The sequence below is a fragment of the Rhinoraja longicauda genome, chromosome 18 (assembly GCF_053455715.1).
Source record: "Rhinoraja longicauda isolate Sanriku21f chromosome 18, sRhiLon1.1, whole genome shotgun sequence".
In the NCBI taxonomy this organism is placed as follows: domain Eukaryota; kingdom Metazoa; phylum Chordata; class Chondrichthyes; order Rajiformes; family Arhynchobatidae; genus Rhinoraja; species Rhinoraja longicauda.
The window spans coordinates 40,557,858-40,571,173 of NC_135970.1; the positions used below are offsets into that span (position 1 = coordinate 40,557,858).

At 42.0% G+C, this 13,316-nt stretch overlaps 1 protein-coding gene across 1 annotated transcript in view; it reads right to left on the bottom strand.

The window, feature by feature from the left end:
* eif3m (eukaryotic translation initiation factor 3, subunit M) overlaps positions 1–13,316 on the bottom strand; it is a 28,448-nt gene that overhangs the window by 10,529 nt on the left and 4,603 nt on the right. Inside the window, exons 4-7 of the mRNA XM_078415575.1 lie at positions 9,957–10,080; positions 8,853–8,947; positions 1,806–1,889; positions 1,547–1,646 (exon numbers count right to left, since the gene is read on the bottom strand). Coding sequence (XP_078271701.1) covers positions 1,547–1,646; positions 1,806–1,889; positions 8,853–8,947; positions 9,957–10,080 — 403 coding nt within the window. The remainder of the gene's footprint in view (positions 1–1,546; positions 1,647–1,805; positions 1,890–8,852; positions 8,948–9,956; positions 10,081–13,316) is intronic.

Below are 13,316 nucleotides of genomic sequence, written 5' to 3' on the forward strand. Positions count from 1 at the left end.
ACCCCTTAATAATCTTAAACGTTTCGATAAGATCTCGTCTCATCCTTCTAAATTCCAGTGTATACAAGCCTAGTCGCTCCAGTCTTTCAACATACGAGTCCCGCCATTCCGGGAATTAACCTAGTAAACCTACGCTGCACGCCCTCAATAGCAAGAATATCCTTCCTCAAATTTGGAGACCAAAACTGCACACAGTACTCCAGGTGCGGTCTCACTAGGGCCCTGTACAACTGCAGAAGGACCTCTTTGCTCCTATACTCAACTCCTCTTGTTATGAAGGCCAACATTCCATTGGCTTTCTTCACTGCCTGCTGTACCTGCATGCTTCCTTTCAGTGACTGATGCATTAGGACACCCAGATCTCGTTGTACGTCCCCTTTTCCTAACTTGACATCATTCAGATAATACTCTGCCTTCCTATTCTCTCATCACAGCTGTGTCTTTTGACATTAGACTGAGAAACATTGTTTTGGAATGGGCTTTCTCCTCTTATGCAATACTTATGAATTTTGGATTAAAATGATTTTCCAAAACTCTTGGTTAAGGGCTGTTTTAGAATGCCAAAATTTAGAGCCAACAAAATGGTTTATAAAATCAGTTTTATACAGCTTTGATTCACATTATTTTGGATACTATTTGAACAGATATAAATAATTGAGAGAATTAAGACATTGGAATATTAAGGTGCTAATTATATTGCTAGTCATTTCTAGCTTTATTTAAAATAGCTCAAATAATCAAGGCAGGATTCATGACAAGAATCTCAGAATTTGGCATGTAATTCAATTAGAAAATGTCAAAACTCTTGCTTAAGTTAGATTCACGTTTATGTAACCTTGATGGTCTCTGCCTCGAACTTCCAGCAGTCTGCCTGAACGGAACAACCAATTCAACTTATAGAAAACAAAAATTAATGGGCTGTATTTAAAAAAAGAAATTCAGCAACATGTGGGAATTGAATGAATGCCCAGTATGCAAACTCACTTCAATGCTCCCTGGGTTATAACTAAAAGATCAAAAGAGCTTTTGGGATCCATCCAGTACTAGCAATTCTATTTGACAGAGCATTGTGCTGAATGTTATTAAAGAGATTACCAGACTCAAATACAACACTGGCAATTTAACAGAAAATGCATTAATCTTACAAAATATACCTCTTTGATTACCACAATCAAGATTGTGCCTTTCATTGTAAAATGACTAAAGGAAACAAATAAAACAATAAGGTCAAAGCTATGGATGGAGATACTCTCCTCAATGTTCTTAGTAAGCTGTTGAATTTGCTATCTTTACCCTCCATTATTAAATGTAAAAATCAAAAGACAGGCCAAGATCTTGCAATGGCAGTCACGTGTTTATAGGCCAACACTGCTTGTCAGCAATATCAAACATTGCTTGAAAAGATGCATTTTATGTTTGAGTGTTCTTTTTAATTGTATACTGCAGTTAACACCACCAATTTGTTGCTAAACTATAAACATTTTAGGGGTTTTATTTATGAAAGCAAAAGGCATTGTAATGTAACAAACCCACAATCACAACTTACATCATGAATGTGCTCTCCTTCCAGGAATCGAACAGGTTTCAAAGCAAGAAGATTGTCAAAAAGAAAAGTGTTTTGATCATTCAACGCTCTTACAATACACCTGTAAAAGAGAAATCCAAAGTATTATCTCCACAATGTATTCAATTGATCAAAAAAATTTGGAACCATCATTAATATAATCCATAGCCGCATGTGTCGATCAAAATTGAGAAAGGTGCCTGCTTTGGTTTACAAAGTCCACCCCAATATAATGGATTACCTATGAGCATCAACTCTTGCCTGTGAAGCATTGTCTTCTGTGTAACTTCCAAGTAACTCCACCATAATTTTAGCAGCAGCATCACTGTTAAAAATAATTAGAGAAATTAAATACACAATTCCAAAGAAGAACTAAGAACATTTTACTTTTTCCTTTTTTGTTAGAAACTAAGTGCAGGTTATAAAAAATTGCAATTGAGGGATTACATCCAATTTTTTAAAAATAAAATGCCAAACAACAATCATTACTGTTTGAAATAAAAACAGATTCAAAGGAAATGTCAATAATTGGTTTTCTTGGAAGAGAAATAAAGTTAAGATTCTAGAGTGAAGAATTCAGAGTAGGACAATGTAAAAAAAAATAACACACTACATTTAGGAATGAAAACATGAGCACTTCTGCCCAAAAGGGGCAGTGGAATGAAAGCTGCCTCAGTCAAATCTTTGAGTTTAGTTTAGGTTATTGTCACGTGTACCAAGGTATAGTGAAAAGCTGTTTTGTTGGGTGCTAACCAGTCAGCAGAAAGGCAATACATGATTACAATCAATCCATGTGCAGTGTTCAGATACACGATAAGGGTGTTATATAACATTTATAATAACGTTATAACGTTTAAATAACGTTTAGCGCAAGGTAAAGCCAGCAAAGTCCAATCAAGGGTCGTCCGAGGGTTACCAAAGAGGTAGATCGTAGATAGTAGTTCAGCACTGCTCTCTAGTTGTGGTAGGATGAATCAGTTGCCTGATAATAGCTGGGAAGAAACTGTCCCTGAATCTGGTAGTGTGTGTTATCACACTTTTATACCTTTAATCTGATGGGAGAGGGAAGAGGAGAGCAAGTGGCCAGGGTGTGACTCATCCTTGATTATGCTGCTTGCCTTGCCGAGGCAGTGTGAGGCATAAATGGAGTCTATAGAAGGGAGGTTGGTTTGTGTGATGGTCTGGGCAATCCACTGCAATTTCTTGCAGTCTTAGATGGAGCTGTTCCAAAACCAAGCTGTGATGCATCATAAAAAAATGCTTTCTAAGGTGCATCTGTAAAAGTTGGTGAGAGTTGTAGGGGACATGCCAAACGTCCTAAGCCTTCTAAGGAAGTAAAGGCGTTGGTGTGCTTTCTTGGTCGTTGCTTCAATGTGAGAGGTCCAGGAGAAGTCGTTGGTGATAAATTGAGATCCACAGATCCAGTACAATGATGATGGGATTATAGATTTGCAGATTATTTGACCCTCTGTAAATTGCCTCTAGTGTGCAAGCCGTGGATGCAAAATTGAGACAACAAAACTAACGTGAACAAGTGATCGGTGGTTGGCGTGGACTCAATGGACTGAACGGCTCGTTTCATGCTGTATCTTTCAATCAATAACAATAATTTTCGCCCCTCTGTGCACTTTGCCTCTATTTATGGAGCATTGGATGCCAGTTGTAACCTTCATTGAGGCTCAAAAATTATGTAGGACAAATTAAAATGCAAGCTCAAATTGTTACAAAAGTAATGACCAATTCCATCAGGTGTTTTATATTAGTCTTCTCACTAAAAGTGAACAAAGCTAATTGATAAAATACATCAAGGTGCGATTTATCTTTTAAAATTGGTTTCACTGAATTAGTGGGTACATTCAAAAACTGGATCAAAAGTTTGCTTAAGTGCACGATCAGACTGCTCCTTTCAGAGTGCAACCTTGCCTCATTATTCATGTGGCAAGCATCTGTAAGTGTGCAGCAGTTCACCCTTTAGACACAGAAATGAGGCTGCTTTCCTGGGTAAAAGGCTTGCTGTGAGTCACTTCCTATAACATGCAGCTAGCTAATTCATACTTCATGACATCCAAGGATTTCAACTTTTTCTTTCAAAGCAAGTTAATAGGTTTTTCAGCTGCTTTAAACGACAAAAGAACTGCCACTTCTGTTGATTAAAAGCTTTTTGTTAAAAAAGACAAATTTGTCTTCTACTGTCAAAACCAGTATGCTGATGCACTAATTTTGTTATAATCTAGAGCTGCAATTTTAGGCTTTAAACAAAATGTGATCCAAATATACTGCAGATCCTGTGGAAATGTAACCCTTCTACAGTTTGTTTCAATCTGCAATGTCAGAATCTTTGGTGCTTAGTTGTACTATTGTTTAATCCGTGTTTGGCATTACCAGCCAAGCATTAAATTGTTGTTTTAAATCTACAGATTAAAAAAAATGTAAAAACTCAAAACCATTAAGTGAATCATACAAGAACATTCCAAATTCCATGGTGATGATCATAATAGACACTGACTGAGTAAAATTTAAAGAATACAAAATTAGTATTTTAAAAAAACTTGAGATAAGGATTTAATACAACATATATAAAAAAGTAACCAAGATATCTTAGCAAGAATAATGTAGAACAGGAGGCTGTCATTTTCCCAGTCTGTGCTGGCTCTTTGAAGGAGTTCCTGCCCCCACTCCCTTGTTAGCAAAAAGCACAGGAAACTACAAAGGGGAGCAGTCTATCAGTGGGTTGAAAGCATTGCAACACCATGGCACAACGCAAGAGTTCTGAAACTCATTGGCTTGCTAATTTTATGAACTGAAGTGAAGCAATGGCAGAAAATTGCTCTCAAGAGATTGGGAATGATACAGCACGAGGTTTGTAGCACATTTCAGTAAGTGTTGAGGATTTCAGCACAGATATCTTGGCAGGGCTCTGAGAATGTGCTCATTTCTCATACAGTAGAATATTGTTCTGCATAACAGGCAGACATCAGGAGAATTGTTAATGGATACACAAAGAAGCACAATCTGGTCCCGAGTCATGTATTGTCTTTCTGCTGACTGGATAGCACACAACAAAAGCTTTTCACTGTACCTCAGTACACGTGACAATAAACAATAAACTAAACTAGTCTCACACCATGGATCTCCAGTAATCTTATTCTCAAGGCCAAAGCACCCTGGTTAAAATAATTTCTATTGTTTTGCAAACTGAAGACTTTCAGAGTGGGCTGTTGCTAATACTGATAGTTCGCTGGTGCAGAACAACTGCAAAGTAACAAACTAAATCTGTACACACATCCTCAACCAGCTGCAAACACCCGTCTTGTGTACAACCACTGTACATGGACAAATATTCGGGAGAATGGCGAGATGGATCGGACAAATGTTGGGGGGCTGCAGGCAACATCTGCTTTGTGGGAACTCTGTTTTTGGCAATTATTTACAATTAGTGAAGTGTTTGTGTGACAAGTTCCTTGCCATTACTTGAGGCCAACCTGTACACATCAGTTCATCCCTTTAGCATCTATGAGCATCCTGATATCTCACAAGGACAAAATGAAACAACATGCCTTCTGCAAAGGCAATAAAGTATACCAAAAATCAATATTTTAAGTGCAATAGCATCATCTTGGTGAAGTGGTTTGACACACTGCAACTTATCATGTTCATAAGTCACAGGGGCAGAGGTAGGCCCATTCGGTCTACTATCAAGTTTACCATTCAATCATGACTGATATATCTTTCCCTCTCAACCTCATTCTCTTGCCTTGTCAAAGCAAACAAGCCAATTATGCCAGAATGCCAAGGTAGAGCAGGTAAATGACTCGAAGCTTCACCGCATTGCAGCTGTCTCAGCAGCCAGGCCTCGCAGAAACAATACTACATGTGAAGCTGCAAAAAGGAGTGTTTCTGTTCCACCCATCATGTTCCTTTCAGGAATCAGACTAGGCACTTCATAGCCAATAAAATACTTTTGGATTGCCACAGCCGAAATGTAGGAAGCTGGTAACCAATTCATTATTATTGTTGCCAAGAGTCAAGATTGCTTGACGATCAGGTGGACTGGAGCAACAAAATCCTCACTGGCTGCAGCATTACAGGGACATTTAATGCAACAACACCACAAAAAAAACCAATACAATAATACTAGGTAACCGGACCATAATCATGTAACCTTGTGTAAAGTGCATTGTATTTTGCTGCTGAGGTAGGGTGGTGGTTAGAGTTGAACAGGGTAGTTCAAGAGCCTGATAGTTGCTGGGAACAAGCTGTTCTAGAACATGGAGGTAATGGTGACATTCTTCACGATGGTAGCAATGAGATAAGTGTATGATCGTGTGGGTCTTCAACGATATTGCAGGGATAAACACTGGCAGGGAAACCTGGGATAACTGCCCGGAAATATAAAACTGCATCTTGCAATCGGAGAGCAAGAGGGGCATTGGCGTTATCTTGCACCCAAGAAATGAATGGTGATTAGTACTTCACTGGGAGTGTCAGTCGAAGCTTTAGTTGTGCGTCTGTGAAGCAAGTGGAACCTGCAGCTTGGTAATTCAGAGTTGAGTGTGCTATTAACCAAGAGGAACCGCGGAGGAAAACAAGGTTTATGGTGGTACAGGCACAAACTCTACCTTCCCATCATGACCAGTCTCATGCAATGGCACCATGTCAAACTTATAAAGGATTTTTTTATTATAACAAAAGCTTTACAAAAGGCCAAGTTCAGATTTTATAAAATGAAACTCATAAACAGCCCTTTAATAGCTGCATCAATTTGATTTGTAAACAAACATACATACTTAAGGACTGATCTGTTCTCATTTGGACAGACACAAAGTTTCTCCTTTGTAAAGATCATACACAAATGATCTACAATAAGATATTCTGGCGCGTGTTCAAAGAAAATAATGCAACTTGGGCACGAGATGCAGCGATAAACAGCTGAAGCTCTGCTTCTATTTCAACCCTTTGATGTGCAACTGCATTGCAACACATCACATCTGTGCTAGTCCATACAAAATGAAACAAAATCAAAAATAAAACATTTAAAATTAACACTACTTCCAGAATTTCCACCTACATAGAGATTAATTGGCACGGGGTAATTAATGAATTTGAAGAAGAGTCAGCTATTCAGTTGCGATTTAGATGGTTGATCTTGAGCTCCCAGGCATAGCCAGCCCGTTAAAAGCCAAGACCAATGAACCAAAAATTTGTTTATCAGTTCTTCTATCCCGTAAAACATTGACTGAGAGGAACTGGCTTTCCAAGTTGCTGCAATTCATCTTTTGTGAACTATTATGGTTTATCTACTGATGAAAGTAATGAAGGATTTTTTTTTAATGTGCAGCTTTGTCTTTCCACTTTCCCAGTTTGGCCTCTGGGCAACACGTGGGGTTGCTGTCTGTATTCTCAGGCCTTGCAAGTCACCTCCACTGCTCCATAAAGCACACATTAGTAAACAAAACATTGTTCGTGGAAAATACCTCCTCGTGCATTTTTTCCTACCAATATACTTCCCATCTTTGTAATTGTCCACTTATTACATGTTTACCATCTCATTCCCCTCTTACAGTACCCCTTCATTGGAAGAGGAAGTGCTACCCAATCAGGGAATTAACCAGCTCCCATGCAGAGATGTCTAATTTTTGAATATACTTCAAAATGAAAAGAGACTGTGTAGGACTCTGGGACAAGTAACCTGGGGTCTTCTTAATCTGATCACTTTTAGCCCAACTCTGCCTCAACCTCATTTCTTCCCTGTGTTTAATTCACATGGCAGATTTTGGTTTTAATGTACAAAGTCAGGCCTTCAAACGCCTCCTCATATGTACCCACTTCCAGATGCATAATGCCCCTGTACCCTTACAAGGATAGTTAATCATCTGCACAACCTTCAAAATTTACTTGAACAACCAACTCCCCATTTCAATACTCTGACCACCAAACCCAATTAAAAGTCACTCCCACTATAGTAAATTATGTCTCTCCTCTGTAGCCACAGGGGAGTGTGGTAAACTCTGACCGCCACCACTTAATTCACCACAAAAATCCATAAATTCATATCATGAAGGATGGGCAAGGATTCATGGTTATGAAAGATTTTGATAGTATATTAATCCATTTACTGACAGATACTAGGTTAGGAGTACCAAAGGATGAATGAAGGGAGAGGATGGAATTATTTTCCACTGACAGGGAATTATTGAAATACAGAATACTTGACCAGTACAGATCAATGAAGACATTGAAAGATTTTGAATTTTACTTCACTTAAAACAGGAACTAACATGGCTACAGAGTTACTCCAAACGGTTAACCATTCTGGGTAAAACATTAAGTATGAGGACGATCATTCCACACCCCCTGTCCATACCTGCTCTGCCATTCAATAGGATATTTTGCTGATCTTTAACCTAGTGCCACTTTCCTTCACTAATTCCGTAGATCTCGATTCCTGCAATATCTAAAAATCTTTCTTACAAATTCTCTCCAACTAAGCCTCCACACCATTGAGAAATCCAAAGATAGACTCAGAGAGAATGAAATAAGGTAAATAGCAGGTCTTTCAACATCTTACCTAGATTTAACTGCCTTGATTCTATAGCTGTTATTGCTCCTAACTTATTTAAATAAAGATTGATGAAACGTAACCTTTGCAAGTGATCCCAAAACTTGGTTGTTTAGATATTCTTCATTTTTAGTAGCTCTTGGTATTTGACATCAGCTCCAAGTGGCCTAGGTCTAAGCAAGAGTTAAGTTTTAGAAACTCAATGTCATTTCATGCTGGAACTTAAAGGTTTGGGCAAAGGATTTCAAAGAAGAAATCATTAGAAATACAGGAGACAGCCTTAAACAGCAGCAGTGTTTAACTGTGACCCATGGAAAGCTTTGGCAGTTATGACAACCAGACACAAGGCGAATGGTGCAAAGAGGAGTAACTTGAGTGTTTTAATTGTTTCCTGTCAAAGGCTGAACGCAGAAACTGTCACACATTAATAGCCTTTACATTTACTATAGTTATGTCACAGACACATTGAGCAGAACGCTTTAAGTAGCAGAGCAAAGACCTTGAATACAAGCACTGTCAAGTATAACATAGTAGTTAATGTCCCAGGATTCCTTTGTTAACAGTTTGTTCAATTAGTTTAACAAAAAAATGCAGGTAGCCAATGAGAAAGATATCCAGCCCCAAAGCCTGTTTGGCCATTGATTTAGATAATGGCTCTGTATCATAACTGCTTAACTGCAAATAAAGTCAAGTGCACATTAAAGTTTCCTAGATTAGACGTTCAAGTACCCTTTCTTGCAGTCAACCAGTGCTTCGTACAGCAATCGCAGTACATGGTGTTTCTTGTCTACAGTGAGGTTCCAGTCCGATATCCATTTCCGAACCTAATTGGAAAACAGAAGTTTTTCCACAGATTTCTGTCACTGCATTCGTCAATAAGACAAAGTTTTAATTTGTAGAAAGGAACTGCAAATGCTGGTTTATACCGGATAAACACAAAGTGCTGGTGTAACTCAGCAGGTCAGGCTGCATCTCTGGAGAAAAAGGATAGGTGACGTTTCGGGTTGGGACCCTTGAGTCTCAACAAGGGTCCCGACCCAAAACGTCACCCATCCCTAATGTCACGTGCACGGAGGTATGGCGATAAACTTTTTTTTGTGTGCTATGCAATCAAATCAGATAATACTATACATTAATGCAATCAAGCCAAACACAAATATAAAAGGTAGAAAAGAGAAGGGCAATTGCATTAGATGTTAATGCAGACCCCCCCCCCATCTTTTCTCATCCTCAATCCTGGACTTTCCACTCATCACTTTAACTTCATGTTTCATGCATCTAGTTGCGTTTTAGGACAGTTGGCAGACCAATTTCCCTCCTGGGATAAATAAAGTTCTATCGTATCATAGTGTTTCTATGATCATGCACCAAAATTTAGATTTTTTTTTTTTCCACAATGAAATTAGGAAACTAACAACAGATTGGCAGAAATTTGCAACTTCTGCAAACTGCTATTGATGCTGGGTCAATGCAAGATGGAATTGTTTCAACTAAAGATGTTGCGGGTTAGAAAGCCATGATCTTATTGAACAGTTGTGAACGGCTCAGTAGACTACACCCATTTCTAAGTCCCTGCCTACCTCAGGTTAGCAAAGGATATCACCAAGCAGAAGAAGGATCTCGACCCGAAACGTCACCCATTCCTTCTCTCCAGAGATGCTGCCTGACCCGCTGAATTACTCCAGCATTTTGTGTCTATCACCGAGCAGAATGTTCTGCTACCACAGAACTGTTGCATAAGAACATATTCCACCCCAACAACTGTACCCACATGCCCAGAGTTCAAGCAGGCATGACACTAATGAACTAAAGCATATGAAGTGAGCGACTCACCTGGTCAAGATCAGTAGGAATGTATTGAATGGCGTTGCAGGATGCAGCCACCTTGATGAGACTGCAGTATACAATGTACCTGGCAGGAGCATTCTCCTCCATTCCATGGAAAAGATTACGCAACCTGAGTTAACAGAAAAGCACCACTCACATTGAATACTAAAACTAAAAAATCTGCTCTCAAAGTTACAATCATTAGAACATGCAGCACAAGCAGTCATTCAACTTGTTATGCCCACATTTTGACTGTTAAAAGAACAGTTGTGACTAAACCCAATTAACAATGCTAGACAGAGTTGAGGGAGGAGGAATAGTGACAGTTGTTGCAGCTACTGCAGGGGGAAGGTACCTTGGGAGGGGGTGGTTTGGGTAGGAAGGGAGACTGACGTTTCGCGGAACACCTTCGCTCAGCCCGCCTGAACCAACTTGATCTCCTGTTTTACACAATACAATAATACAATACAATATATCTTTATTGTCATTGTACCCAGGGGTACAACGAGATTGGGAATGCGCCTCCCATACGATGCACTAATTTAGGTAATTTAGACAGCAGCAACCCAACGAAACGAACAGTTGTAACAGTTTTGGACAGGGTAAAGTGCAAGTTGATCTATGCGTTGTGGCCATCCGGCTCAGCAGGACCGGTTCATAGCAGCTATGGCCCTGGGGATGAAGCTGTTCCTGAGTCTGGAGGTGCGGGCATAGAAGGCCTTGTATCGTCTGCCCGATGGAAGGAGTTCGAACAGACTGTTGCAGGGGTGTGAAGAGTCTTTGTGGATGCTGGTGGCTTTTCTGAGGCATCGTGTGTTGTAGATGCCCTCCAAGTCTGGTAGCTGTGTTCCGATGGCCCTCTGAGCTCTATGGACTACCCGCTGTAGAGCTTTCCTTTCTGCCTCCGTGCAGCTGAGGTACCACACAGGGATTCCATGCGTTAGGATGCTCTCTATGGTGCAGCGGTAGAAGGTCTTCAGCAGCTGTTGGGGTAGACCAGACTTTTTCAGTGTTCTTAAGTAGAACAGTCTTTGTTGTGCCTTCTTGACCAGCGCAGCAGTGTTATTGGACCATGTTAGGTCCTCCGAAATGTGAGTGCCCAGAAACTTGAAGCTGGACACTCTCTCCACACTGACCCCATTGATAGAGATCGGGGCATATTCCCCGTTATGTGACCTACGGAAGTTGATGATCAGCTCCTTGGTCTTGGTGGTATTTAGGGACAGGTTGTTATCCGAGCACCAGTCCGCCAGGTTCTGCACCTCCGCTCTATAGTTTGTTTCATCCCCGTTGGTGATCAGCCCGATCACCGTTGTGTCATCTGCAAACTTGACAATGGTGTTGGTGTCGAATGCAGGAACACAGTCGTGTGTGAAGAGGGAGTAGAGCATGGGGCTCAGAACACAGCCCTGTGGTGTGCCGGTACTCAGGGTGATAGTGGAGGACAGGTGCGGGCCCATTCTCACTGCCTGCGGTCGTTCCAGCAGGAAGTCCAGGATCCAGTCACATAATGACGAGCTAAGGCCTAGCTGGTGGAGTTTGGTGATGAGCTTGGTGGGGATGACCGTGTTGAAGGCGGAGCTATAGTCTATGAATAGCATCCTCACGTACGTGCCCTGTCTCTCTAGGTGAGTCAGGACAGTGTGAAGAGCCAGAGAGATGGCGTCCTCTGTAGATCTATTTGCCCTGTATGCAAATTGATGTGGGTCCAGTGAGTCAGGGATGCTGGATTTGATGTGTGAGAGGACTAGCCTCTCAAAGCACTTCATGACAATCGGCGTTAGGGCAACCGGGCGGTAGTCGTTCAGGTTGGAGATCTTTGCTTTTTTCGGCACCGGAACTATGATAGCCGACTTCAGGCACTTGGGGACCGTAGCCAGAGATAATGACAGGTTAAAGATCTTGGTGAATACCTCAGCCAGCTGTTCAGCACAGTCCTTCAGTACCCTTCCTTGAACACCATCCGGTCCTGCAGCCTTGCGTGGGTTGACCCTTTGCAGAGCGCGTTGTACCTCCTGTGTGCTCAGTTGCAAGACCTGTCCCACCGCCTCGGCTGGGGTTCTTTCACTCAAGGTGGTTTTGCCAGTTTCAAAGCGGGCAAAGAAGGTGTTAAGCTCGTTGGTCAATGCCATATCGCTGTGGGGGCAGGCAGGGCTGCTCTTGTAGCCAGTGATGTCCCTGACACCCTGCCACATGCTTCTGGTGTCCGTGGTGTTGAAGTGGTCTTCCACCCGTTGCCTATGGGTGTCTTTGGCCCTTTTAATACCTTTGCTTAGGTGTGATCTGGCAACACTGTATGCTGAAGTGTCACCAGATTTAAAGGCATTGTTGCGTGCCCTCAGCAGGTTCTGTACCTCCTTGTTCATCCAGGGTTTCCGGTTTGGGAACATCTTTATCACCTTGTCCTCCGTGACATTTTCCACACAGCAGTTGATGTAGGAGAGCACAGTGGATGCGTATTCCTCCAAGTCTACCTCTATCTCTGAACCGTAGGTGGCCTGTTGTGCAAACAGGTCCCAGTCGGTGCGATCAAAGCAGTCCTGGAGTTGTAGGGTGGCATTCTCGGGCCATATTTTGACCGTCTTTATTGTGGGTTTGGTCTTGCGGATGAGGGGTTTGTATGCGGGCAGTAGAAACAGTGAGAGGTGATCGGATTGTCCCAGGGGTGGGCAGGGGAGAGCTCTGTAGGCGTCCTTTACATTGGTGTACACCTTGTCCAGTGTGTTTGAGCCCCTGGTAGGGCACTGCACATGCTGATGGAATTTGAGGAGCGAGGCTCGTAGGTCGACCTGATTGAAGTCCCCTGCAACAATGAAGGCACCGTTGGGGTGGGCATCCTGCTGCTTACTGATGGCCGAGTGCAGCTGTGCTAATGCTAGGTTAGCATTAGCCTGTGGGGGAATGTATACGGCCATGATGATGACCACCGTAAACTCCCGCGGCAGATAGAACGGCCTACATTTGAGCAGTAAGTACTCCAGGTCTGGGGAGCAGTAGCTCTCTATTGCAGTGTGGTTGGTGCACCAGTCATTGTTAATGTAGATGCAGAGCCCACCGCCCTTGCTCTTACCGGAGTCCTTTGTTCTATCAGCACGATGTAGTGAGCGGTTTGTTAGCTCCACAGCCCCGTCGGGGACCAGTGCGTTGAGCCACGTCTCCGTGAAGATCAGCGCGCAGCAGTTTTTCAGGGATCGCTGGGTGTTGATCCACAGCCTTACCTCATCCAGCTTGTTGGAGAGTGACCGGACATTGGCGAGAAAGATGCTTGGTAAGGATGGTCTTTGTGGGGCCCTCCTTAGCCTGGCCTGCACCCCCGCTCTCCGACCACGTTTTTGCTTCCTCTCCCTGCGCTGGCTCCGTCTCCAA